This window comes from Aptenodytes patagonicus, chromosome 3 (assembly GCF_965638725.1).
Source record: "Aptenodytes patagonicus chromosome 3, bAptPat1.pri.cur, whole genome shotgun sequence".
NCBI classification, from domain to species: domain Eukaryota; kingdom Metazoa; phylum Chordata; class Aves; order Sphenisciformes; family Spheniscidae; genus Aptenodytes; species Aptenodytes patagonicus.
The window spans coordinates 117,223,191-117,246,902 of NC_134951.1; the positions used below are offsets into that span (position 1 = coordinate 117,223,191).

At 43.0% G+C, this 23,712-nt stretch overlaps 1 protein-coding gene across 1 annotated transcript; it reads right to left on the minus strand.

Moving 5' to 3' along the window:
* Window positions 1-7,848: 7,848 nt before the first annotated feature.
* APMAP (adipocyte plasma membrane associated protein) lies at window positions 7,849-23,712 on the minus strand. Its single transcript, XM_076334820.1, has 9 exons — window positions 23,600-23,712; window positions 19,534-19,650; window positions 16,349-16,464; window positions 14,442-14,534; window positions 12,319-12,435; window positions 10,934-11,108; window positions 10,342-10,476; window positions 9,766-9,958; window positions 7,849-8,715 (listed from the first exon to the last, which is right to left on the minus strand). Exons 1-9 carry the CDS (start codon window positions 23,689-23,691, stop codon window positions 8,506-8,508), a joined length of 1,248 nt encoding a protein of 415 aa, XP_076190935.1. The 5' UTR covers window positions 23,692-23,712; the 3' UTR covers window positions 7,849-8,505.

The window sequence follows — 23,712 nt, forward strand, 5'->3', positions numbered from 1 at the left end:
TGAGAGCATGTTGTCATTCATTCAGTAGAGAGCCATCCATCCTCTGGCTGAATTTCCAAGCAGTGTGAACACACCTAGGAAGCTCTGTTGGACTTACTTTATTCTGTGATGATTCTTCATGCAGCTATGATGTAAACAAGTCTAAACCACAGCACATGTGACTACAATGCTAAAGAAAGCTTTACAACAACGGGATATTTTGCCTGGGGATACACACACACAAAAAGTCTTAAGAGTCTCCAGTGCTAGAGAAAAGGTTAGACATATCTGTCAGGAATGCGTGAGGTAGAGCTGTTCTTTCTTCAAGACAAGAGTATGGATAAGGCTGTCTTGAAACACACCCACAGCCCAGAAATTACACAGTCTAACTAGTGCTTCTACTTTAATCAAAAGTTAATCCATACTGTGAAAGGGCATGATTGCAAATGCTGAGACAAATAAACCCAATCACATTCCCAAAGCATATTTTTGCTGAGGTTAAACAATGTAGTTTCATTCAGGTTAATACAAGACATTCAATCTCTGGATGACCACAGCTTATATTCAAGTTTAGTAGAATGATGGTCTTCTCTAGGTGGGCATCTACCATTTCTTCAGCCTTCACTCTTCGTGCATGGGCAGATTATTGCTTACACTGGACTAAGGCCCTTATTTGGAAGGATTTGGGTAGCTGCTCCCTTAAAACAGCAATAAAGTCTGGGCCCACATTCAGTCATACACAGACCAGCACTTATAAATGGACAGGGCCCTGACCTAAGCTATGAAGAACACTTTCTTTCCACAAACACCCCTTTTCTTCTGATAGTTGTTGCCTTTCTGCAGCAATATTGCAACTCCTATTAGCAGTGACACCTGCGCTTTCAGCCTTTGTAACAACCATTCAGTCAAGAAAGGCCCGTGAAGGGCTCCAGGGCAAGGTCCAGGGATCTTAAGGCAGATGGATGTATTAACAGCATAGCTGAGGTCTCTGCTCCAAGTAATCCCAAAGCAAAAATTTGCAGGCTGGGCACGTCTCAAGTTCTGCTTCAGAAACATCACTTGTGATGAGCAGGTGGCCCAGCAGCAGTTCAAATTCAGCATCCCCTGCCAGAGAGACAGCTGTGTTGCATCTTTGGGGGCGGCAGTCTCTTAGCTGGAAAAAAAGAAGTGCTCAAAAGAAACCTCCAGAAGGGCCATGGATGGATGTAGTGTGGTGCTACATTCATCCATCACACAAGCCACCATTGACAGCCTGATGCCAAAGACAAGGAAAAAGAAAGCCAACTATGGTGGCTCGAGTTGTCCGCAAAGCAAGAAAGCCAAGCCACAGCTAAGTTTGTAAGAGGGCAAGAGGAGCCAGGAGGAGCTGCTCAGAATCTCAAAGGGGTTAGCAATCCCTCTTCCACTTCAGCTGGGTGCTTCACACAGTGCCAAGGGCTTCCAACCAGGCTGTCAGCTCCAGACAGCCTGGGCCCAGAAAAGGCCAGACAGATCCTTCCTTCAGCCAGCGGGACAGCCTGGTGCTCACTAACAGGTGTCATCAGACTTTCCACATGCCACAGTGGGGGCAAGAAGGCAGCAAACAATCAGCTTAGGTCTGTGCAGAGATTCATGCAGGCAGTAAGCACACCACAGAACAGTCTCCCATGTGTGACCCTTCAAGCCCCTGGCATAAAGGGCTTCATCTCAGTCTCCTCACCGAGTCAATTCCCCATTTGTCAAAGAAACAGAAGTTAAAGCCAGGTGAACCTGGCATCATGCAGGCTGACAAACCCAACATGCTCTTGCTGCTCTCTCAAGGAAAATGCAGCAAGATCGTTCGGACTTCTCTATCCAAACAGGCTTGTTTGGAAGCATGTTTTACATAAAACTGTTGCCAGCATTTACTGCAACACAGATGAGCTCATTGCAACCAACACGGTGGGAAAGGAGACAAGCACCTTCTGAGAAAGACAGATTAGCCTTATGTTTACAGCTGCAGCAAAGTGTTTACTGTAATATTACAATAAGAAAGGCACACTGGAATAGCAGCATCCATCATCCCACCCAGGTAACAGAGTTATCATGAGCACCAAAGAAAGGAGCAGAGCTAAAGTCAATTGAGCTCTTTGTACCACTCCAGAGCACTTCATTCAGGAAGGATCTGGGCAATTAAGGAGTCTTGCATCAGGAGGACACTGCTAGCACTGACCTAAAGAACTGCAGCAAGTACCATTTAATTGCAATGACATGATGCAGTCAAAAAGCCAACGTCTCTGCATCTTTGCTAGAATTTACAACAAAGTTAACTGTTCACCAATTCACTCCAGGGAGTTCATACCCTTGCAGAGCTTGCTGAGGCTCTGACATCTATTCCAGGCTACAAAGGCAATTAAATAAAAATAAATATTTCTAGTGAAGATTTAGGGCATAAGGAGAGAAGGGAAAGTTGTTCCTGCCAGCCCTAGATGCTGGAGAAAAAAGGAACAATCCCAGCAGTGACATTAAGGGCTTCTGGGACAACCAAAGCTGGTGCTTCAGAGGTATGGGTTCATGCAGGACTGCTACAAACAAGCTGAAGGAGCGGCTTCCTTCAGCTTCGGATCTCTCTCCAGTATGTTGGAAGTACTGGGCTCAGTGCATGACATACTTTCTTGGCTCATCTGCTTATGAGGATACTTAGCTACATCTGAACAAGAGTTCCCTAACAGTCTGCCACACGGAGGGACTGGCTGCACGCTGAGGAGACCTCCATGCACACAGGTGCCACTCAAACCAAGCTAGCCTGTGTTTCACCAGAGCTTCACAGTGCCCAGTGACCCTCAGACAGAGATCTGCATTTGCTCAAAAGCTTTGCTATGCAAATATTTCCTCTCACACTCCTACTTGTTAAATTGCATAGGAAACAAACTGCCTGCTGCCAAAATATAAAGCATTGCTGACTGATGGACTTCCCACTTTGCATTCTCTTCACATCAGCACCTCCACATTAAGGACCTGGAAGGCCTTTCTATACCAGTTGTACCCAATTTCACAACCTGACTGACTTCCAGGACCCACTGACAGCTGGGGGAGTCATGCATGCAGCTGCATAGAACCAAGACAAGGTTTAACTGACAGCAGCTAGATAAGGAGACTTCTGCTGGCTGGGAGGAAAAAAAACTTGTATATGGCTAACTACAATCACTTACTGCTAAATTTTTCAGTCCCTACCTCAACCAGAGCAGCAAAATGAGCTGCCCCATGTGCTTATTCTTTTACAGTACTTTGTTTTCTAAGCAACCTAGATGAGAACGTCCAAGTGTCAGCATCATCAGATCTCTGTTGTGATCACTCAGCAGACCCAGAAGCTTAGGAGGTCATTATCTCATCTGCAAAGGTTACTGCCACAAAGCAGACTCAGATTTAAAGGAATCGGATTCACGCCAAGGCTTTGCAATCACTTTCACCAGCTGTTTACACTGAGATACCATCCTTCGCATAAAAATGTCAGGGGCATACATGAGTTATCTTCCAGCAGCTCTACTGTAGGAGAAGTTTGCTCCAGGAAAGGGACAGGGCACTTAGCTGCGGAATAGCATTTTAAATAGCTCCAGCAAAATATTCTTGATTCTTGTGCCCTGCAGAAACATCTGTTCCACCAACAAGGCAAAACAAAACATAGCTTTAAAATGCACAGCTATGGTGTACTCCAGCTCAGTTCCTTTTCCTTAGGCTGTTTTACTGCAGGACTTTTATGCTAAAGCAAAGATTTCCCCAAGCCCTTCAGGAGACCAGGCACTGTTCTCCAATTCCACATCCCATAGTCTGTCCCAAAAGAAGCTTGGGTAAGACAGGAAGCACCCCTCAGGCTCTTCTGGGAGTTATGCAGAGAGAGTTTCCTCCCTCCTGAGGGAGCCACAGCCCCTTTCTCCTGCCACCAAAAAACAATCTTGCCCTGACATGATCTTTGGATACTGCTGTAAATGCTCCTGCTTCTTCCAGTGTGGGCGATGTGTCCACACTAGAGAAGAGCCAGCGTCAGAGCTGCAAAGGTGTCATGTTCCTGCACTGATACCATCAAGCAAGAAGACAGAGCTGTTTTTTTCCAAGCCTGACTTGTTCCAACTTTCCCCATTGTTCAAGGCAGATGTGTCACCATCCATCCGAAACTGTAACATGCCATTTACTCATGCTTCTGTGGAAGTGGAAGGAGCCTGTAAAAGCAGTCTTCACAGGAGCACCAAGAGGAGTTTCTGCCAGTTTGTTCGTTCCACAGGCATTTTAATGCTGCTGCATTATTCTGGGAAGATTGCATTTGAGGAACCATCAGGGATTAAAAGCACCTGAGCTTCTGTTAAAATACTGCTCTTAAGCACCCCTTATGCTTAGTAATGAGAGAGCTGTGTGCCAGTCAACCTGTTTCATCTGGGTTCTACAGCAGACCACCCCACTTCTGCATACAAACAATAGACTATCAGGACCCAGCACAGCACCAGGAATGGGAGCCAACAGCATCTGAGCTCAGGAAAGGCACTCCTTTCAGCCTCTGCAGACATTGGGTCTCCTTGGACTGGAGGTATGCAGACCCTGCATTCAGATACATGTCATAACGACACCTCTACCTAGTACTGCAGTTCCACCCTGGTCCCCCACCAGTGTTGCAGCCATCATGACAGTAATTGGCCTCCTTTCAATTTTAGTGGCCATGGCGGCATCGGCAGTCTTGGGCCAGATATCTCTCTCACCAGGAAGCGTCAAGCATACTGACTTTCTCCTAGACCTTGGTGCCTCACATGCCACCATCCCACTCTGCTTCAGGTTGAGCTCTAATTTGCAGGGCCAAGCACAGCGCTGAAAAACCTTGCAGACAAGTTTCAGGTCACTATCAAAACACAGGAGACAGCCAGATCACCTCCCTCTGAGGAAAAGACTGACCCATATTTACATCCATAAAGCTCCAGCTAAAATGAAATGTTAAGGTTCTTATGACAAACGAAATACCAATGGCCTGGTTAAGCAGCCTGTCACCATGCAAAGTTTGTTGCTTAGAATGATATTAAGTTGTGCCACATACCACAGTTTACATTTGGTGCTTTACAGACTTCAGCAGCCTTTTTTTTTTTTTTAGGGAACTGCTGACTGACTGGACCTGTACCCAATGAACTCTCTCTATTTGTAGAGGCTGGACAGACAGGCTTTATTCATTCTGAGAAATTAAATTGAGAAGACCTGCACACACTGTCCAAAGGCTTAACCTTTAGACAAACTCATTTAGACTGACAGCTATTCAGCTACTTTCCAACAAAGCACAGGCAAGAACAATGAAAAATTTCTATTTCCTGGGGCGGACACAACGACAGGCAGGGCAAGACATCAGAAACTATAAAGACTTATACAGGCACAAATTCCTGCTTGCCTCTGAACCCTACTCCCAGAATTCACCTCCTTCCCTCAGTGCAGAGCCTGCCTTTTGTCTGCCTGCAGTTATTTCTCATGCGGCTGTAGCCAGAGGCCCACTCTGCACAGCTGGAGAGGTCCGGCCAACAAAGAACCCACACCACCAGCCAGAAAGGAGAAGTAGTGACTGAACTCCCATGAGATGCCAGGGCCAAAGAACCCAAGTGCCTAAGGCATCAGCTCAGCTTCCTCCGTGCTACAGCACTAGACTTCACCACTGACTTGCTGGATTTTATAGGCAAATTGCTCCCCATAGGAAGACTCTTCTGCAGACAGCTCCAATATCTTCATGGTGTCCAGCCTCCTTTCCCGACTGTGGCACTTGGCAAGACAACCCTCCCTGCTACCACAGGATTAAGAGAAGAGCTCAAAAGGCAACAGCCCCAGTGAACAAGGGCATTAACTATCTTCAGGTTAGGTGAAGCTGCTTCTGGGCTTCAGTTCTGCCATGATTAACCATTTCTACTCTTCTTGCCCCTAAGATACTTATGCCTGGCCACTGTCTTGACAGTTTGGACTAGACCACTCAGAAGCTGCACCAGGCAAAGCCACACTCTGTTAGATACCTCTCATATTTGGCATTCTCTTTTCCCCTTCCCCAAGAAAAGCAAGTTATTCACATGACCTCTGGGTCTGCTCTACTTGCTACAGAGCTCAGAGAGAACTAAAAAAGACTCAAGAACTTCCTGGTGGGACCACAGGATCATGAGTGTACTAAGTTAGTCTTCAAAGTGGCCAGGAAAGAGTGAGGGAGGGGGTGGAAGAGTAGAAAAAGGATCAGAACCGAAAAAAACGCTCAAGAGAACTCTTCATACATCTTATCCCTCTTGAGCATCAGCAGCACTACAACTTACTTTTTTTCCCACTTCATAACTTCAGGGACAGTGTCTTAAAAGGGGATTAGTCACACAAAAGCCATCATATTTGGCATGCCAAAACAGCCAAGATCTACTTCACTACAAAAGACAGCAGAAGTTATTCAGTTAGATACTTTGGCAAATGAATCACTAGAGGTAACTATGCAACAACAGGCAAAGCTGTGCTTGTCCCAAGGCTACCAAAGCACCAGCATGAAACAAGCCCCACAAGAAACTTGCTTTTACAACGCCAATTTAAGATCCCATCAAATTCAACTTTCATATCCTACCAGAATGGGACAAATAGATGCAAGGGCTGGCAGAGCAATGCTAACCAGCTGCTGTTTAAGCAGCCTGCCCTGTGCTGGATTTCCCCAGACAGAGATGTTCCAAGTGTGTCACACTCTCAGCCCTTCTTCAGAGCTCCCACAGTAACAAGTTTGTTCCCCCCCAGGCAGGTCACACCTCTCCAGCCTTTCAGATTTATCACAGTATCACTTCATCTCTGTCCACAAACTATTAAGGGCTCATTAAGGGCTATATAGGGCTCAGCTGGACCAAAGGTCAGAGCCTGCAGCAACTCATCTACTAGGCTTCTTTTGCGTCTTACTGAGCTCCCTCCCAAATCCAGTAACCACCAGGTCAAGCAAAAGGGCTTGCAGCCCCTGGCCTGTACAGAACAAGTCAGCCTGATCCAGCAACCATCAGCTACTTGCCACAGGACTGCTGCAGCCTGGTAGTAACATAGAACAAGGTAGCAGAAGCACTGACAGAAAAGTATCACTTTCATTTGCATATCCCTCCATTAATAAAGACAAGCGCAGAAGGCCAGTGAAAGCAGATGACATTTTTAACATCATCTTCCCCTTCTCTGTTGCTTTTCATTATATATCAAGCAAATCTTGATTATTTCCTTTTCAAAGGTGAGGAAATTGAGCAATAGCGTAAGTTTATGTTTGACTATCACCCAGTGGCAGAAAAAGAGAGAGCAGAAAAGTCTTCAATCTCAGAGCACAAATCATTTCACTAAATGGAATGATACTTCACAGTTACTTCACAGCTGCTGAAGTAACCCCTTTAGTTCTTCAAGATGCAAAACCTCTTATTTAAAATGTAACAGCACAGCCTTTCCTTTGTAGTAGTTGACAGAAAAGCATTCTCTGGATTTACCAGAGTATCTGTTAACAGAGGAAGTAAACCATTTCCTCTGGATATGCCAGAAAGCATCCATGAGCTACTACAGCATTCCAAGACTTTCCTCCAAAGCCTTCCTCATCCACTGTTACTAAATTTTACAGGGGCCCTTTCAGTCCACATCCATCTTCAGACACCAAACTTCCTAAAACCTTTACCAGTTCTCCATAAAGAGTATGCTGAAGAGGATTCCTGCAGCTGGCCCTCTTCCCTCCCATGTCTCTCAGGAACGGCCACCTACACAATGACGAGGAGACTTACAGGACCTGGTAAACACGGAGGAAACACTACAAGTGACCCTTTTTAAGCCCGCTGGAACTAGTCTTTAATAACATAGAAAAATGCAACTTTCATTCATCATCTGACTACAATGCTATAAAGAAACACAGGAGTCCACAGATAATGATCAAATTTGATTCTGCATGTTGATTAACAGTTAATTGTAGTGTCTGATGTTGATTACACAGGCTGGAATTGAAGAATTATATATATATATATATATATATATACACCAAATGGTATAACTAGATTCCTAGATACGTTCTGGATGTTGCTGCCTCTGCCATAGCACCATGATATGACACTAGAACATACACTGTAATCACTCCTAAACAGGAGGTTCTAAAACAGAAATAAAACACATGCAAGACATCCTCTTCAATCCAAATCATACACAATTAAATTCCATACATCACAGATCCTTCCAGTGTAAGACGACAGACAGTTGCATTAAAGGTGACAGATGATGTCTGTTTAAGACGACTCCAAACAGGGCTGGACATGGATTTTCTTTAAGGAGCACATAACCGTATGAAGATGCCCCACCATACTCCTCAGATTTTAATAATTATGTATGCCAGCTCCAAAGCAAGAGCAGTAAAACCAAGGAAGAGGACAGGTACAGCAAGCCATATGTTTTCCTATGGCAACAGAACAGTGCTACTGCATGTTAACAGACTTTCACTTTTTGTCCTTGGTCACACACTGCCTCAAGCACATGCTTCCTTCGTACCTCTGGAGTATTATTGGACAGTGGCACTTTATCACGGATGGACAGTTAAACATGCTGAAGATTAAGTCTGCAAATAAACGGAGACCGGAAGGAGCCCAGGTAAAGATATCCATTGTGCTCATGTGCCTCACTAACATAAGCTACCGTCACTCCATTGGGATCATGAAAGCTTCTTCTGTAGGATCCTGTCTCACTAAGTTCAACAACAAGGCTATATTTGGGCACAAATTTTGTCACGGTTTCCTGACTCAGCAACTAAAAGAAAAAGAAAAAAAGAAAATTAACAACAAAAGATTTTGTTCTCCACAATTAGATCTCACTTACACAGTCAAAGACCATTCCACACTCCCTGGAAGAAGCAGCTAAGAACATAAGCACACATTTTGAGTAAACACTATTACACAGGCTTAACACATTAACATCTGAAAAGGCAACTTAAAAAAAAAAAAAAAAAGACCAGCAGAAGCATACTCTACTCCAGCACTAGGCTGAAAGGATGTCCACGCAGGAGACATCAACTGCGCCAGAACAAGCTGATGTCAAGCAGCAGACATCATGCTCTGCTCCCCACAGCATCAGTTTGTTAAGGCTCCTGCACTGCACCAGGAGAGACACCAGGTTTTACAGGGACAGCACAGAGTTTGTTTAGCTGAAATGGCACTTCCATCCTAAACACTGCTTGTTGATTTTTTTTTTTTTTTGAGAACGGAAGTATTTTCAAGTCTTTGTATTGTTTAAAAAGCACCATGCTGTTTCTTTAGCATCAGATATCCCTTACAAAATACATTATTCTTGCTCATCTTCATCCTAAAGGGGGTGTGACATAACAACAGGCATACTGAGTCAGAACAAAGTGTCACCTAGCAGCATACATAACATACACACTGTCGCCTAGGATGCCTAGGGTAGTCATTAGAACAGGTCAGACTTCCCAATGCTTTCTGGGCACCTGGCAGTAAGTAGTTTAGGCACTTTGGGTACAAAGGTGAAGTCTTCACATATCCAAATGTAGATCCTGTGTTGCTGCATGGCTAGGGCAGAGACAGTCTATTTTTCTTTCCTGAGATCAAGATGGAAGGCAACTTAAGAGATGTGCATCTGCTACTCAGAGAAGCAAATGTTAGTTTTACTACCTATGAATATATAAGGACTGTTCTATCTGGGGACAACCACAACAGTTTTAACCATGGCACTAAAAAAAAAATTTTAAAATCTTCCTGTGAAGAGGAAGAAACAGCACAAACAAATATTTATCACTAAGGTGATTTTTTTTTAAAATTCTGTTTATTTATTTATTTTTTTTACCTTAAATATCATCCTTTTAATCCATGGTTTTTCAGACAAGAAATCCAACAAAGAAAATCCAGGATTGGGCCGGACAGCTGACATAGCTACCCAATATCCTCCAGAGCTGCTTAACCTGATATTATCTGGAAGACCAGGCATATTCTCAACAAACATATCTGCTCCACCTTTCATCAGCCCAGACACATAATACCTGAAAGTTATAGATAGTAGAATTAGGACATTTTAACTCAAGCAGTCTAAGTAATAAATAAAAGTCCCAAAAGGAATTCATTTAGAAAAATAAAAAGAATTTATTTTTTGCCTTATTTTGGTACAGGGAAATACAGCACAGCCACATTCCTCTCCCCAGAAAAAGTCAGCTTACTCCACTATGCTCAAGGAGCCCATGATGGAAAGATTATGCAGTCCAGATGTTTACAGTGAAAGAAAAAATTAAGTATTGAGGAAGGCCACCTTCTTTGCCATTTATAACTAGGCATGAACAGAGTGTAGGGTTTCCTTTGTCATTCACCTCATTTATTTAAACAATCTCTGAACAAAGAGTAGTAGTAATTTCAGCAAAGTCATACTCACCTCCTGATTCTAGCCATGGTTGTCTCCTGCACCAGGACAAAGTCTTCCGCCAGAGAGAGCTGTACACCATTGGGGAACCTCAGCCCCACCATTAAGACTTTCACTTCTTTTGTTACTGTGTCATATTCAAGCAGGCTAAAAAGAAAGCATTATATATGGTTTTGAGTGAAGACAAATATTTATTCATCCTGGTTTCATTCTCCAAGCATTCTATCTTCTCTCACATGCACTTCACCTAAGTTAAAAAGGCAGAATAGCCAGGAAGCATTTGTTTATGAACACAGGAGCAATACTAAGTCACTTGAGATCGGCAGCATTCATGAAGGATTTAGGTTGAACGTAATGCTAACACCTTCCCTTTTAAAATAGATGTTCCATGCAAGTCCTCTTGAAGGAAAAGGAGGAATCTCAATTTATTTCGCTGCAGGTCTCATTAGCAACATCCACACATTCTCTCACCCTCTCCTGGGCAGTGCAGTGTTTGCACAGGTGGTTTATAAAGAGAAAAAACTTGAAGACCAAGGAAGTAGTGAAGTCCCTTCCTACAGCTGAGCTTACAATAAGTTAAATGCCTTGGGGAAGAGATACTTGCCGCCCATCATCTGTGCCTTCCATAATCAAGAATAAATAGTCTCGTCTTTGCCATTTGCTACTGGAGTCAGTGAAGTAGATTTTCCTCCCATCCCGGGTCACTGTAAGATCATTCACAAATGACAACTTCTGACCTTCAATTAGTGTTTTGGTTGACACAAGCATTTTTGTTTCACCTGGTTACAAAAAGAAGGAAAAGAAAAAAAAAAAAAAAGACACACAAGACAAGCTTTTGCATGCCCTGCCTTGGAAAGGAGTTAAATACTAACATGAAATTAGTAGGCACTTCACATTTCTTCCATTCGTGCCTCTGTTAAGTAATAAGGTTTTGGGTTGTAATGGAACAACTTAACACCAAACGTGAATGACCAGGAGAAAATACTCTTCGGAAAAACTGAAACAGTAGATGATGTTCCCTATTGGTAAGTGCCAGACTTTTCACGTTTCTGAAGCTCTATGAAACTAAGTGCAAACTCAGGTCCCAACCTTGTAGAAGGATGCAGGCAAGCCAATCACTACTCCCTCTTTCCCCATAAATCTGTAGGAACAAAGAATAGTACTTTCTAAACATTAAAACATCAGCAGGTTCACTAAACTGCTCTGCCACAGTCAGCTCTGCCACATATTACTAGGCAAATTATTAAGGTCAAATCTCTAAAAATTAACCAAAATCTATCGAAGTAATCTTTGGGCACGGGGATTGGGTTTGTTTGTTTGCTTGTTTTTGTCATGACTGAGCTAATAGAGCAGCTGTCTGCCATCAAAAGGCGAGACCTTGATCATACCCTCCCAGAGCCACACAGTGTGAACCCTTTGGTTACATCTCACCTAGCATTTGGCTAGCCTCCCTCTCCCCACCTGAAGCCAATTTGGAGATGTAAACTGTCAGAAAATCAACCCTACACAAAAGCAACTATCACTTTTTGACAGCACAGCTCCTAAAACTGGGATCTGGCTCAGGGACTTACAACAAAGGGCACAATGCAACAGTGCCTTTCTCAGCAGGAACAAGCCACTTGATCTACAGCCGCACCAAACATGACAAGAAGTTTATGTAACAGCAATATTTTTTTTTTCCCTTTATGAAAACTGAAACAGCTACACAGAGCTTTATTCATGCATCCTGAGGTACCAATTTTGATAATCAAAAGCGTATGTCACCAGAAGGTAAGCCACTAGTAACTCTGATCCAGGCAGACAGATATAGAGAGGAAGTGATTGCTACAAGAAAATAAATATCAAGTTCTTGCATGGCATATTTCATCCAGACAGCTCCAAACCAGTTTAAAAGAAGGCAGGCATTGTTTTGCCTGCAGTGTCTGGCAAAACTGCAAATGAAGCCCAGATTTGTCAGTGGAAGAGAACTTCTGAGTAGAAAAGTCATACCTGTACCAGGATTAACTTCATAGAGTCCATAATAAGCATCTGCCACAAAAAGGGTGTTATTTGGCCCCACTCTGATGCCAAGTGGTCTTCCACACGTTGGCTCATCTTCACGGGTTCCTTAGGAAACAATTTTAAAATGGTTTTCCAAATAGAAATAACTACAACACATTCAGGCTACCTACATAGGTCAAACTGTAGCTTAACAAAACTCTATGGCCAGCACCACACACATTCATTAAAGAAATGAACTTACTTTCCTAGGTGTGAGTGAAACAGATATCCCCATGTTTTCACCAGTCTAGAGATAATCATATAATTTGCCAGGCTGGTAGCTAGCTAACAGCTGCCCTGAGTAGGGCTTAATGTCAGAGAACTGGATTTAACTAAATGCTTCTTCTCAGAAAGAATCAGTTTTACTGCGTGTTTCTTTTTCTTTTTTTAAATTTAAAAAAAAAAAATACACATCTTGGAACTTTCTTTTTCTGGAAAGGTCCAACGCTGTCATGAAACAGCCGGTTACTCAAGACACAGACACTGAAGACTTCTATAGGAGGAGGAAGGGGAATACTGCAAATCTGAAAAATTTGTCTACTTGAGTCCTGAAGAACTAAGAACTTCAGAACACCTGTAGTTTGAAAGATTAGCAAGAGAAACTTCTGGAGAAGGTAGTCAGCTACAGCCTTTCCACTTCCCTCCCCAACTCAAGGAGGGCAAGACGGAAGTCTAGGCTCCCCACTACCTCTTTGGCCCCAAACAAATAGGGCAGCGTAATCTTCCCACATCTCCCAAGCTGTACAAGTCCAATGGAAATGAGCAGTGGAAAGGTGATTCTTCATATCCATCCCAACCCACATTTATGCCTAAGCAGCAGCTGGAAGTCCAGCTTCCTATCAGCTGGCAGCAGACTTCGTTGGCTGTCAGCACCAAGGCTGTCCTACCTGTTAGGCAGCCAAGAGACTGCTTCCAAATCAGTCCAGAGCCTAATCATGTGAACATCCACGTAAAATTAGTTGAAGTGATGAACATGTCAATGTGAGCTACATAAAGACAGCAACAGTTCCTGCCCATAATTTCTGTCTAACTGACAACCAGCGCAGGGCTGCAGAACCTCATGTAAGCTTCTACATCATTGCCGCAAACAAAATCACCCACAGTCCCAACAAACACCAGCCAAGCTTCTCAGACTGTCCAGGCAGTACTGAGATGGCCAACATTAAGCTTCCCCATAGAAATGGTTCTGTTAATAAACAAGCCGCTACCGGTTTTTCTCACTCAGTTCCAGAAATCTCACTAAATGAAGCAAATAAGTGGGTCAGAAACTGTGGAATTCAACAAGAAACAACTGCAATTTAGCAGTGAGAAAACAGACTTATGACCAATGGAAGACCTCTGCTAAAGCAGGTGCAGCCACCACAACCTCCCACTGTACTTACAAACAGAGGAAGGGAAATTAGTACAACAAAATGCAAGGCAAAATTCTGTAGATGGGGAAGGTGATATTTGTTTTCAAAAATCTCTAAATAACTTGATCTTTCCCACTCACACATTATCTCAGAGTTCATTCACTCAAACTTGTTTAGGAGTCCTCAGTTTTTATGGGGTGGCCCTTCACCTCAGAATCTTGCTGACTTCAGCTTCCATAAATATTAGGCCAGGTTGCTGCCCATTTTTTTCTTGTTTAGGATACATGCTTTTTCTAGATGGACTAACAGGAAAAGGAATGTTATTTGTGATGCACTTCAACCTTGTCTTCCTCCCAGTGTTAAGATGCAGGATCTTCTACCAACAAGCCATCCATGCTGCAGCCTTACTAGAGTGCAGGCCTTGTAGTCATGACATAGAAAACCCACATTCCTAAATTTTACTGCTGGGAACAGTGTCCTTTGTTATCAAGAGCACCCATTCCCTTTCTTTTGGCCCTTCGTTCTGCTATTCCTTCCAGTGCTTATATACATATTTCCACTCATACTTCATTCATACAAATATATTAATATTTCTGTTACAAATCTCTACAGAGAAAGATATGCACTTGCATGAGCAATCCAGACAGAACACCAGTTTAACCAACACAAGCCGTGACCCAGACATTTTCAGGTACACTATGTTCAGGAGCTGTCACTCACCACAAGGACCATGGCCAATTCTGGCTATTGTTTGTATTTCCCCATCTTCTATTTTGATAATCTTCCCATCAGCTGTCCCAGTAAAGAGCACATCTGCAAAAACAACTGGTGTGATTAGCTTGATCACAAAACTGTAGTGGCAAACATCCTTCTACGTGATCCTTCTACTAGCATGAAGTAGAATTCATGTTTAAGATACAGTGAAGTAACAGCTGTCTTCAGTCATAGCAAAAGAATAAAGAGGGAAGAGGAAAGATGAAGGCAAATAAGAGCATTTGGTTAGATTTCTTCCAACTCAAAAAGAAGAGGAAGGATTTAAGTCTTAGGAGTTATAAATATGGGATATGAAGCTTTTCACCCATAAGTGGTCCAAATTCTTGGTTAAAGGTAGATGTAACAACTTAATGGCTAGTCATTGGATTGATCCCTCTAGGCAAATTGCTACATCATCATAAAATGCGATCAGGCACTGCATCCATCTTACCACTCTTCAATGAGAGACTGACTAGATAAAAACATCTCATTCTGATACAGTACACATAGGCTGCTGGACACCTGCCAATGCTCATATTGTATCAGTTCTGGAGAAGAATTACAAAAACCATAGCAATTGAACAACCACCCAAATCAAAAGCATTGCCAAATTACTGTGTTCATGCCAAGCCACGTGATAGCATAAGACAGACTCACTGAATACAAACAACATACAAACTTTTCCATAGAACCAAATTAAATGAAAGACCGTTGGATTAGTACAGCCCATTGCTTGGACTTTTCCATCTCCAATTTAACTGAAGTTTTAAGTTTGCTAATTACACTTTTAAAAGGGAATAAGACGACTTCAACATTTATTCATACGAAACTTATTTCCAGTCAGGTTGATTATTTCACCCATAGGTCAGTTGTCCCTTGCAGGAAGGTTTCCTTAAAGAGTTTCCAATGAGATTGATGAAACTAGGTAACAGAAAAGAATCAGCGGCTTCAGGTAATCACTTTAGCACATTGTTAACAGAGATAGGTAGAAAAAGCATAATCTGAGGAAGGAATTTACAGTAGTTTCTTGCTGGGTAAAATAATTTTTTAAAATATTTTACTAATTTATTAGAAGATATAGCAGAAGGAAAATAAATTATATAGCTACTGAGCACCTCTGGAACTGAAGAATGTTTCAGTAAGGGCCTTGCTTGCAACTCCCACACCCTTTCCTTCTCACATTAAAACAGTCAAGGACTCATGTCAAGAGTAGTTTCTAGCCTTACCCCGCTTCAGGAGGCACAGGGAACAACCCCTGCACAAAGCTGATTTCCTACTAAGTGGCTGTCATGCCATTACAAGTCTAGCCACCTCATTAAGAAGCTGCTCAGAGGTGGCATGGGTTTGTGATTTGGGGAGAACACACGTGCCATAAGAGAGAAGTATAGGATGGCACCTGTAATGCATGCAACAGCACTAAAATGTAAATATGCTATTTATCAATTTGAGATTTTTTTTCTGTCATATAAGCAAAAATTAACACCACAAAACTCAGTTCCCTCAGAGGCAATGAGCATTAAAAGAGTAGGTAGTGCCCTGTAAATATTAATTCCCAGTTAAGAGCTAGCCAAATGAAAAATGGGACCGCTTCCTCCTAATGTAAGTAGCCCCTCACTACATTGCTGATGCTTTCAGTCCTGGAAGACAGGGATTTTTAATCTGGCAACAAGATTTATTTTATACTGGGGAAAGAGGAGAAAAGCAGTATATAGCAGCCGGGCTTTGCTGCGTAACACAATTATTTTTTTAAAAACCTGCATATTCAAAATAACTTCCAGAGTTTGTTTTCCAACAGCTTTATTGCTGAACAAACCCTTATCAATGGAGCAACATTTAAAGACCCTTCTTTAAAAGCTTGTATTGTCAGTGCTTACCCCCAATATTGACAATGGACTCTGGTCCGACCAGCTGATTTTCCCATAACCGCTCAGCTTTTCGTAACTTGATATTGGGCTCTAGCACACCTGTCAGGAGGGGAGGTTCCTTCAAACTGCAAAACAGAACACAGACCTCATGATCCTTTGCGCAAATCTGCAAACACTCTTGAGCAACATATTGGATCATTTTTTTCCTAGTTTGCCAACTCCTGCAAACCTGACCTATGCTTTACATACAGCATATTTCAAAAAAGAAAACATAGCTGACAAGCTGAAAAATTGACTCTTGTTCATCAGCGATCATAATTTTCTGGTTCTGCTGATCAGAAAAGTTGCAGTTATGTGTTCCTAAGACGTATCTGGAAATCTATACGGCTTCAAGTCCAACAACACATTCCCAGTTCATCTATCTTACACAAAGGCAAAGGATTTCTGCATTGCCACAACACAAAAGAATAACTGCTTTCTTACTCAGCTGAATGAGTTGTTCCTACCAGAATATTTTTCCTAAGTAGATACATGCAAATTCCTAAGCAAAAAGGTTTTAAAATTTAAAAGCCTGGCATTTTACAATACACCGAGATCTGACACTGTATAGCATTTTCATCATGGAGAAAAAATAATTTTTAATTACTAATTAGCATACAACTAGGGAAAAAAGTGTTCCAGTAGTTTGAGCACTAGGACACACATGCTTTCATACCATATTGAAACATATATTCTCGTTCATGACTTGAATGCATTCCCATAGAGAAAGACCAACTCAAAGGAGTAAGTTGCACATAAACTGAAATCTCAAAATGACAAAATAAGGTCCGATCTTCCAAGCCCTTATTCACATAAATAGCCAGGTTCAAGACAACTGGAGTTCCAACAAACAAGAGAGATACAGAGAAGGGAAGTAGTAAGATGCCTATACAGCTTCAACTTAAATACCAGGCTCCAAAGCACTGTGCTTCAAAACCAGCCTTAACTGTGCTAACAAACTCAAATATGTTTAAGAACCGAAGAGACTGAAAAGCACACACATAAGCCACCTCAGTCTCCATGAGCTAAGGATTTAAAGTTATTACTAAAAGCTGCGTACATGCCCAAGCTCATTAGGTGTTCATTCACAAGAATATGCTAAAGCTCCCTAGGCCAAGTTTTGAAAGAATTTTTCAATCTTTTTTTTTTTTTTCCTAAGTAACTCCTTATATGACCATAAGCAAATGCCTTCCACCTGTAGAATCTTAAAAAGATGAGGTTTGACTCCAAAACTTGCCCAGATTCACAGGATCCAGGACCTATTTGTCACCAACCACATTGCAACTCTACTGCTCATATGGTGAAAATCACTACAATTTCTAGAGCCTCAGTGACTGGGGGGGAAAAAGTCAACCGAAATTGCAAACTAGAAAAGCCATGACAATTGAGGAAAACAGGTTCACAGCACAAATAATTCAGAAGGAGAGAAAAATACATACTTTTATCTGTCTGGTTACAGACAGCCAACTTTCCTTTAAGTATGTATTACTGCAGTGGCAAAGCCAACTGATAGCTCCTGTCCACAGAAGATTTACAGCAGAGTTGTCTTCACAATGCTAACACAAATTTGTTTTCCATCCCTTCTTCCAAGCATCAAAGAGTTTCAGATGAGGATAACAGGCTTCAGATAAGGAACTCATTTGCTGGGAACTTTGGACAGTTGTGTTTGCAAGCAGAAAATCCTGCCTGGGATCCATATTATCCAAGACAGGCTCATAGAGAAAGAACTTGAAATAAACCAGAGTTGCAGGAATTTCACGTGGAGTTTCACAGGTCACGTCTGCTTTTTTCTCCCTCCTCTTATTCCTCATTGTTTCCAGTGGCTTACAGGAATAACATCACTATTGGCAAATGAGATTTTTACGTGTTCTTTCACTGAAGGGATTGATTCAGATAGCATCTACCTCCTTGAGCTTTTTCAAAACATTTCATAAACATCACACAGAATCATCCTATCTATTGTACAGACTGGAACCACTTCTGGCGGTGAAGCTAAGAAGCTAATTAAGAATGTACAGCAATATAAGCCAGGGATTTGGGCAGGAAGAATAGTTCTCCCGGTCTTGTAAGAGGGACTTAAAGTAAGAAATATAAGCATGCAGAATACTGTTACCCTGGACTAGAATTAGACCAGGACTATACAATAGGAAAAGCATTATAGACATCCTATTGGCTTTCAGAACTACTGTTCAGTTGCAGTGTATTTCAGGGAATTGGGTTTTGTTAAACCCAACCACAGCAGAAAGTATTTCATTATGATTTGCAATGAGGCAGCTTATGTCTAATAGCCTATTGGCAAGACTTGTAAGTACTACCCTACTACATTAACAGATTCTTTCAACTCTAGAGGTATTTACAGTGTTGTTGTTCCTTTTTATTAAGGAATTATCGAGTTGATCATAAATATTTAGCAGACTGAGCATTTTCACTTACTTCAAAATGCCACGAGCACTAAACAGCGCTTGACTCCACCCTATGCTAGCAATCAAAGCATTTCACACACAACTTCTCCCAACACAGGTCACATCTTCTCATGTAGTTGATTCACTGTTACACTACACATTTGATACAGACCTTGATTCAGATGTTTATGAATTCATCATTCAGGGCAGAAATCACCTAGCTGCATTGCTTTATGAGATCTGCATTTAAATATAATATCACCATATGGTTCCACTGGTACAAAGCGCCAAATCAACCCAGTCTGGTCATCCATTTCAATTTCCATCCTCAGATAAACAGTCTCTCTGACAAAACTGTAATAGCAGGGGTACAGCTTGGTCCTTAGTGAAAATGCAGTTCTTGTCTCACAGAAGGCAAGAGTGCACGTAAGTAATCACAAGCTTCAGTGACAGCTTGCACAGCAGAAAATCACTTTCTAGATTAACAATCAAAGAAAGTAATTCAGCTCCTTCAATGGTCAGTAGTGACACGCAACTGCACAAGATGGCTCAGAAACAGACTGGCTAGGCAAAGCAAGCCATGGCAATGGATAATACTGCAATCACTCCCCAATTTCTTAATCCAGTTGGAATGACTTTACATGGTTGAGTCTTGTTTGCTGAAAAAAAAAAAACCCAAACCCAAAACCAACAGAACACATACAAGAAGTTACGCTTCAATAACATTTATTTCAAAACAAAGCAATAATTTACCTTATAGGCTGAGGGTCTATAGGACAATCCAGTAGAACAGTTACTCCAAGCAGGGGCACAGTTAGAGATGCAGCCAAAGTCAAGAAGGTAACACGGAACACCTTGCTGCTGTAAGTACTGCCAAAACCAGCCAAGAAATAAGATTAACATGCTAAGCTGTTTTAAGATACAATAGACTTTAAAAATTCTTTAACAGCCTATTTTCTTCACAAAAGGAACCAGAAATACTTTTGCCCACCTGCCATCCTGAATGACCTTTAAGGTCCATTTTGAACTCGTTAGGGTAAGAGAAAGGGATATTTATCCAGTCTCAGCATACTGGCATCATATGAGGCAGAGTATTCTCATGTTCAGGCTTCATGCATGCTACAAGTTACAGCTGACAAAAAAAAAAAAAACCACACACAAAAAACCCCAAGAAATGGGGGGGAGGTGATGGTGTTTGGTTGGGGTTTTTTTAACTTGATCTTCAGTTTTGGCAATGGTTTCCATCCCAGCACAAATTGCGGATGAAAAGTTCAACTAAAACAAACATTAGAGAAGTTAAATGAATGCTTGCTTAATTTAGTGAACATTGGTTTGAAACTCAAGCCCCAGTACACAAAAGAAATTAAGTATCTTCTATTTACCCATCAAAACACACAACAAAAAAGTAAAAACTGTTCTTCCACAGGAGAAAAACAGGTTTTGTTCTCAACAAGTTTAGAGGCATCAATCGGGCATTTACAGAGGAAAGCACAGAGCCACACTCAACAAATCCTAGCCTTGAGCTGAAAAAGCAGCTCCCACAATTTTAGCTACTCTGAACCATTCACTGGCACAGCCAGCCAGCCAGCCTCCTTGCAGTTATCAATTAAATAAAGGCAAACAGTGCCCGATGGTTCTGCATTAATCCTTGGACCTCTTCCACTGTTTTGTCCTTCATTAGCCAATCATCCAGACAGTACGAAATACAAACTACTGCCCAGAGCACAAATATCACAACTGGGGAGCTAATGACATGTACTTGCAGTACTAATATCAGCATCAAGGTAACCTTTGGGATTATCAGCTGGAACAGCAAGGACAGAACTAAGCCTGGATTTGATCACTGCTTGCATGCACAAAGTACAGAAGTTGGAATATTCATAATCCATCACAGCTCTTTCCTGATGGCACAACTGCTGTCAGCCCCTCTCTTCTGGTAGCAGACACAGGCCGTTAGGATGGAGGCCTGCCCCAGTTTCCCCAGCTCTGCACAGTACCCAACGGGCCATCACAAGCCACCGCGCTAATCACCAGGCTGTGCCGAGATGACTGATACAAGGATGCTGGCAGCCTGCCATGACAAGAGCTGTGGCTGCTGCTAGCCCAAAGCTACAGACAGTTCAGCCCGTTCCAAGAAGTGTTGTTAGCACTGCTGCTGCTGGTCACCAAACTGTCCCCAGCTCCCCCAAGGCACTCACCGCCTAAGCCTCCTTCCTTTCCACCAGCATGCCCAAGTATTCCTGCTCTTTTTATATTAAAAACTAAGTTTTATTTCTCTCTCTCAAGAGCACAGTTCATTCCCATCATGAACTTCAGCAGTGTTACACCACTAAGCTTGTCTCCATCTGAGCTGGACCAGGCTGGGAAACTGCTTCCAACAAGCTCTCTCCTCTGCACTGACCTCTTCATACTTCCCAAGAGCCAGAATGCCCTTGTAATTAATTAGAAGAATTCAGCACTTCCTGCTCTAACAGTAGATGTCTTGAGGAAGCAACAACCTCCCAGTCTGTTTCCCCTTGGATTTGGAATCGAGAGCAGGTGGTAGAGATATGAGGCGATCCTCAAGTTCACACAAAGACTTCAGCTGTCGGCCTTGTCCTTCCACTGTCCTTCAAAAGATGAAGGCTCAATACTATAAAAGTACTGTCAGCAGACACCTGAGCATCTTTGTGACAGCTGAGAATAGCTCACACAAAAGGAAGCAGATAAATATGAATGGGAACTCATCTGCCAAAGCCAACTTAATTAAAGCTCCTGAAAGCATGATTTAAGTAAAGGTCATATTTCTGATCCTCATTCAAACTTGCAAGGAATTGACAATAAAGGAAAAAGGCAGGAAGAATGAGGTGACAAACAAACTCACACTTCAAGCCTGCAAACTGCAAGACCTGTTTTAGACACTGCTGAAACCGTAAGAATTTAAATAAAACCCAAAAACTTTAAAAAAAAAAAATTAAAAAAGTCAGCTGCTCAGAATCCCTATAAAAGTAAACAAACAAAACATACCCAATATAGAATACTGACAACTGTAAGTTACTGACTTACAGTAACTTTCTCACTGGAGAGAATCACTGAAGTAATGGTTCACCAACACTAATAAGCAAAACAGAAATCCTTAGCTAATTGTGTCTCTGATAATTAATCCTACATGGACTCCATCCACAAATCTCAATAACGCAACTTACCAGGACTCCAGCTATAATGACAGCAATTTAGCTGTCACTAAGAACTAAAAAGAGAAGCCATTGCACCAGCTCTTGAAGACAGACAGTAGGCTAGCAAGACGATACTACGGGTCACCATAGCCAGGAGTTCAGGCTGCCTCATCCTCTTGAAGAACTACTGGGGGGCCAGAAGGGAAAGCAACTGTCATCAAGAGTTTCTGCCACGGCTCCCGGACAGAAAAAGGGCAGCCTCCAGAATTTCTTCCACTGGTTTCATGCAGGAGAGTCTCATGAGAACAGAACCTGAGGATACTCTGGATCATTGCTGGAGCCTTAGAAATTCAACTGATTTGAGCAAAGTTACCAAGAGAGGCTGAAGCCAGGAAGAGCAGTCTCTCAATCTGAGAGATGCTGATGCTCTCCTTCAAAAACAGGGGCTACCCATGCAAGCCACCATACACAGTCTTTCATTCTGATGACCCTGAAGGGCAGAGATAAGAATCTGCAAGGTACTCAAGTCAGAAGAGACATAATAGATGGTGAACCAAAGTATTACAAGTCATCAACTACTTCATTCAGTGGAAGGCAAGGCAAACACCATCACTTTCTTATTGCAGCTATTGCCTTTATTTACAGTGAAGCTAATTTTTTATAAGATTCCTAAACAGAAAATAGTAAATGGAATCTTCTTTAACTTAGCCACAAACAAATGGACTGTTTATAAAGTTATTCTATCTCAGATACATATAGACTAGTCTTTAAACTGCAGATTACTCTTTAAACTATTGCCAAATATAAACAGACTAACCAGTTATACAGGACTTAATCGCACCCACAATAAATCTGTGCAAGCCACAATGGGACAACTGTTATTTCTTGACTTGCAAAAGATAAACAGTACTTAAAAAGACCCATTGGGGGAAAAAAAAAAAGCCACAAATTAAACCTTTTTTTTTTGGTTAAAAGCTCTTCCTGCAGTTCCGCAGAAGCAGGTGTGCAGGCCCTGCCCAAAACCCTCCTCCCTCTGTCAGCCACCTCCAGCAGAAGCCCGAGCACTAGGCAGAGAAGCACCCGCTGCGGAGCCGGGGTGCTGGGACGCGGGGGGTACCCACAGGCTGACACCCACGGGTGCACCAGCATCAACCTCTGCCACCAACCAAGAGAGGAGAACTGCGGCCTTGCTCCCCACACCCGCGGCGGCCTGCTCAGCCCCCCGGCAGCCAGCCAGCCAGCCCCTTCCACCCCCTCTCGCCCAGGTCAGCCTCTCCCAGGGCACTATGGCACAGACCAGGGCCTCCCTCACCCGAGTCAGGCCAGGCCGGTGGAGCCTCTTCCCCTCCCAGCACACTTCCCAGCCAGATTTCCCTCAGGCCGGGCCCAATCACCGCCCTACAGCCCCACCTCAGACCGGGCCCCCCAACCTGCCCCCCCACGACCCCGCCTCCTCGGCTCCCCGGCCAGACCGGGCCTTTCCCTGGGGTCAAGCCGAACACCCCCTCGCACCGGCCAGGCCCGACCCGGGCCCTCAGCAACCCCCGACACACCGCCAACCGCAGCCCGGCCCTCCTCTCCCCTCAGGCTAGGCCTGCCCCACCCCCACGGTCACGGCAGGCCCCTCTTCCCTCCCCGTCGAGGAGGGCCGCGCCGGGCCCCACCTGCCCTCCTTAGCCTCCTGCGCCGGGCTGTCCTCGGTGATGACCTGCGGACGGAACGGTCGGCGCTGCCGCAGGCCCTCCGCCTCATTCATGCTGCCGCCGCCGCCGCCGCG

Coding starts and splice junctions, on each gene's coding strand:
- APMAP (XM_076334820.1), bottom strand. CDS start 23,691: ATGAATGAGGCGGAGGGCCTGCGGCAGCGCCGACCGTTCCGTCCGCAG. Junction 14,535..16,348: donor GTCCATTGTCAATATTGGGG/GTAAGCACTGAC, acceptor TTGTTTTTGCAG/ATGTGCTCTTTACTGGGACA. Junction 11,109..12,318: donor TGAAGTTAATCCTGGTACAG/GTATGACTTTTC, acceptor TTTTGTAACCAG/GTGAAACAAAAATGCTTGTG.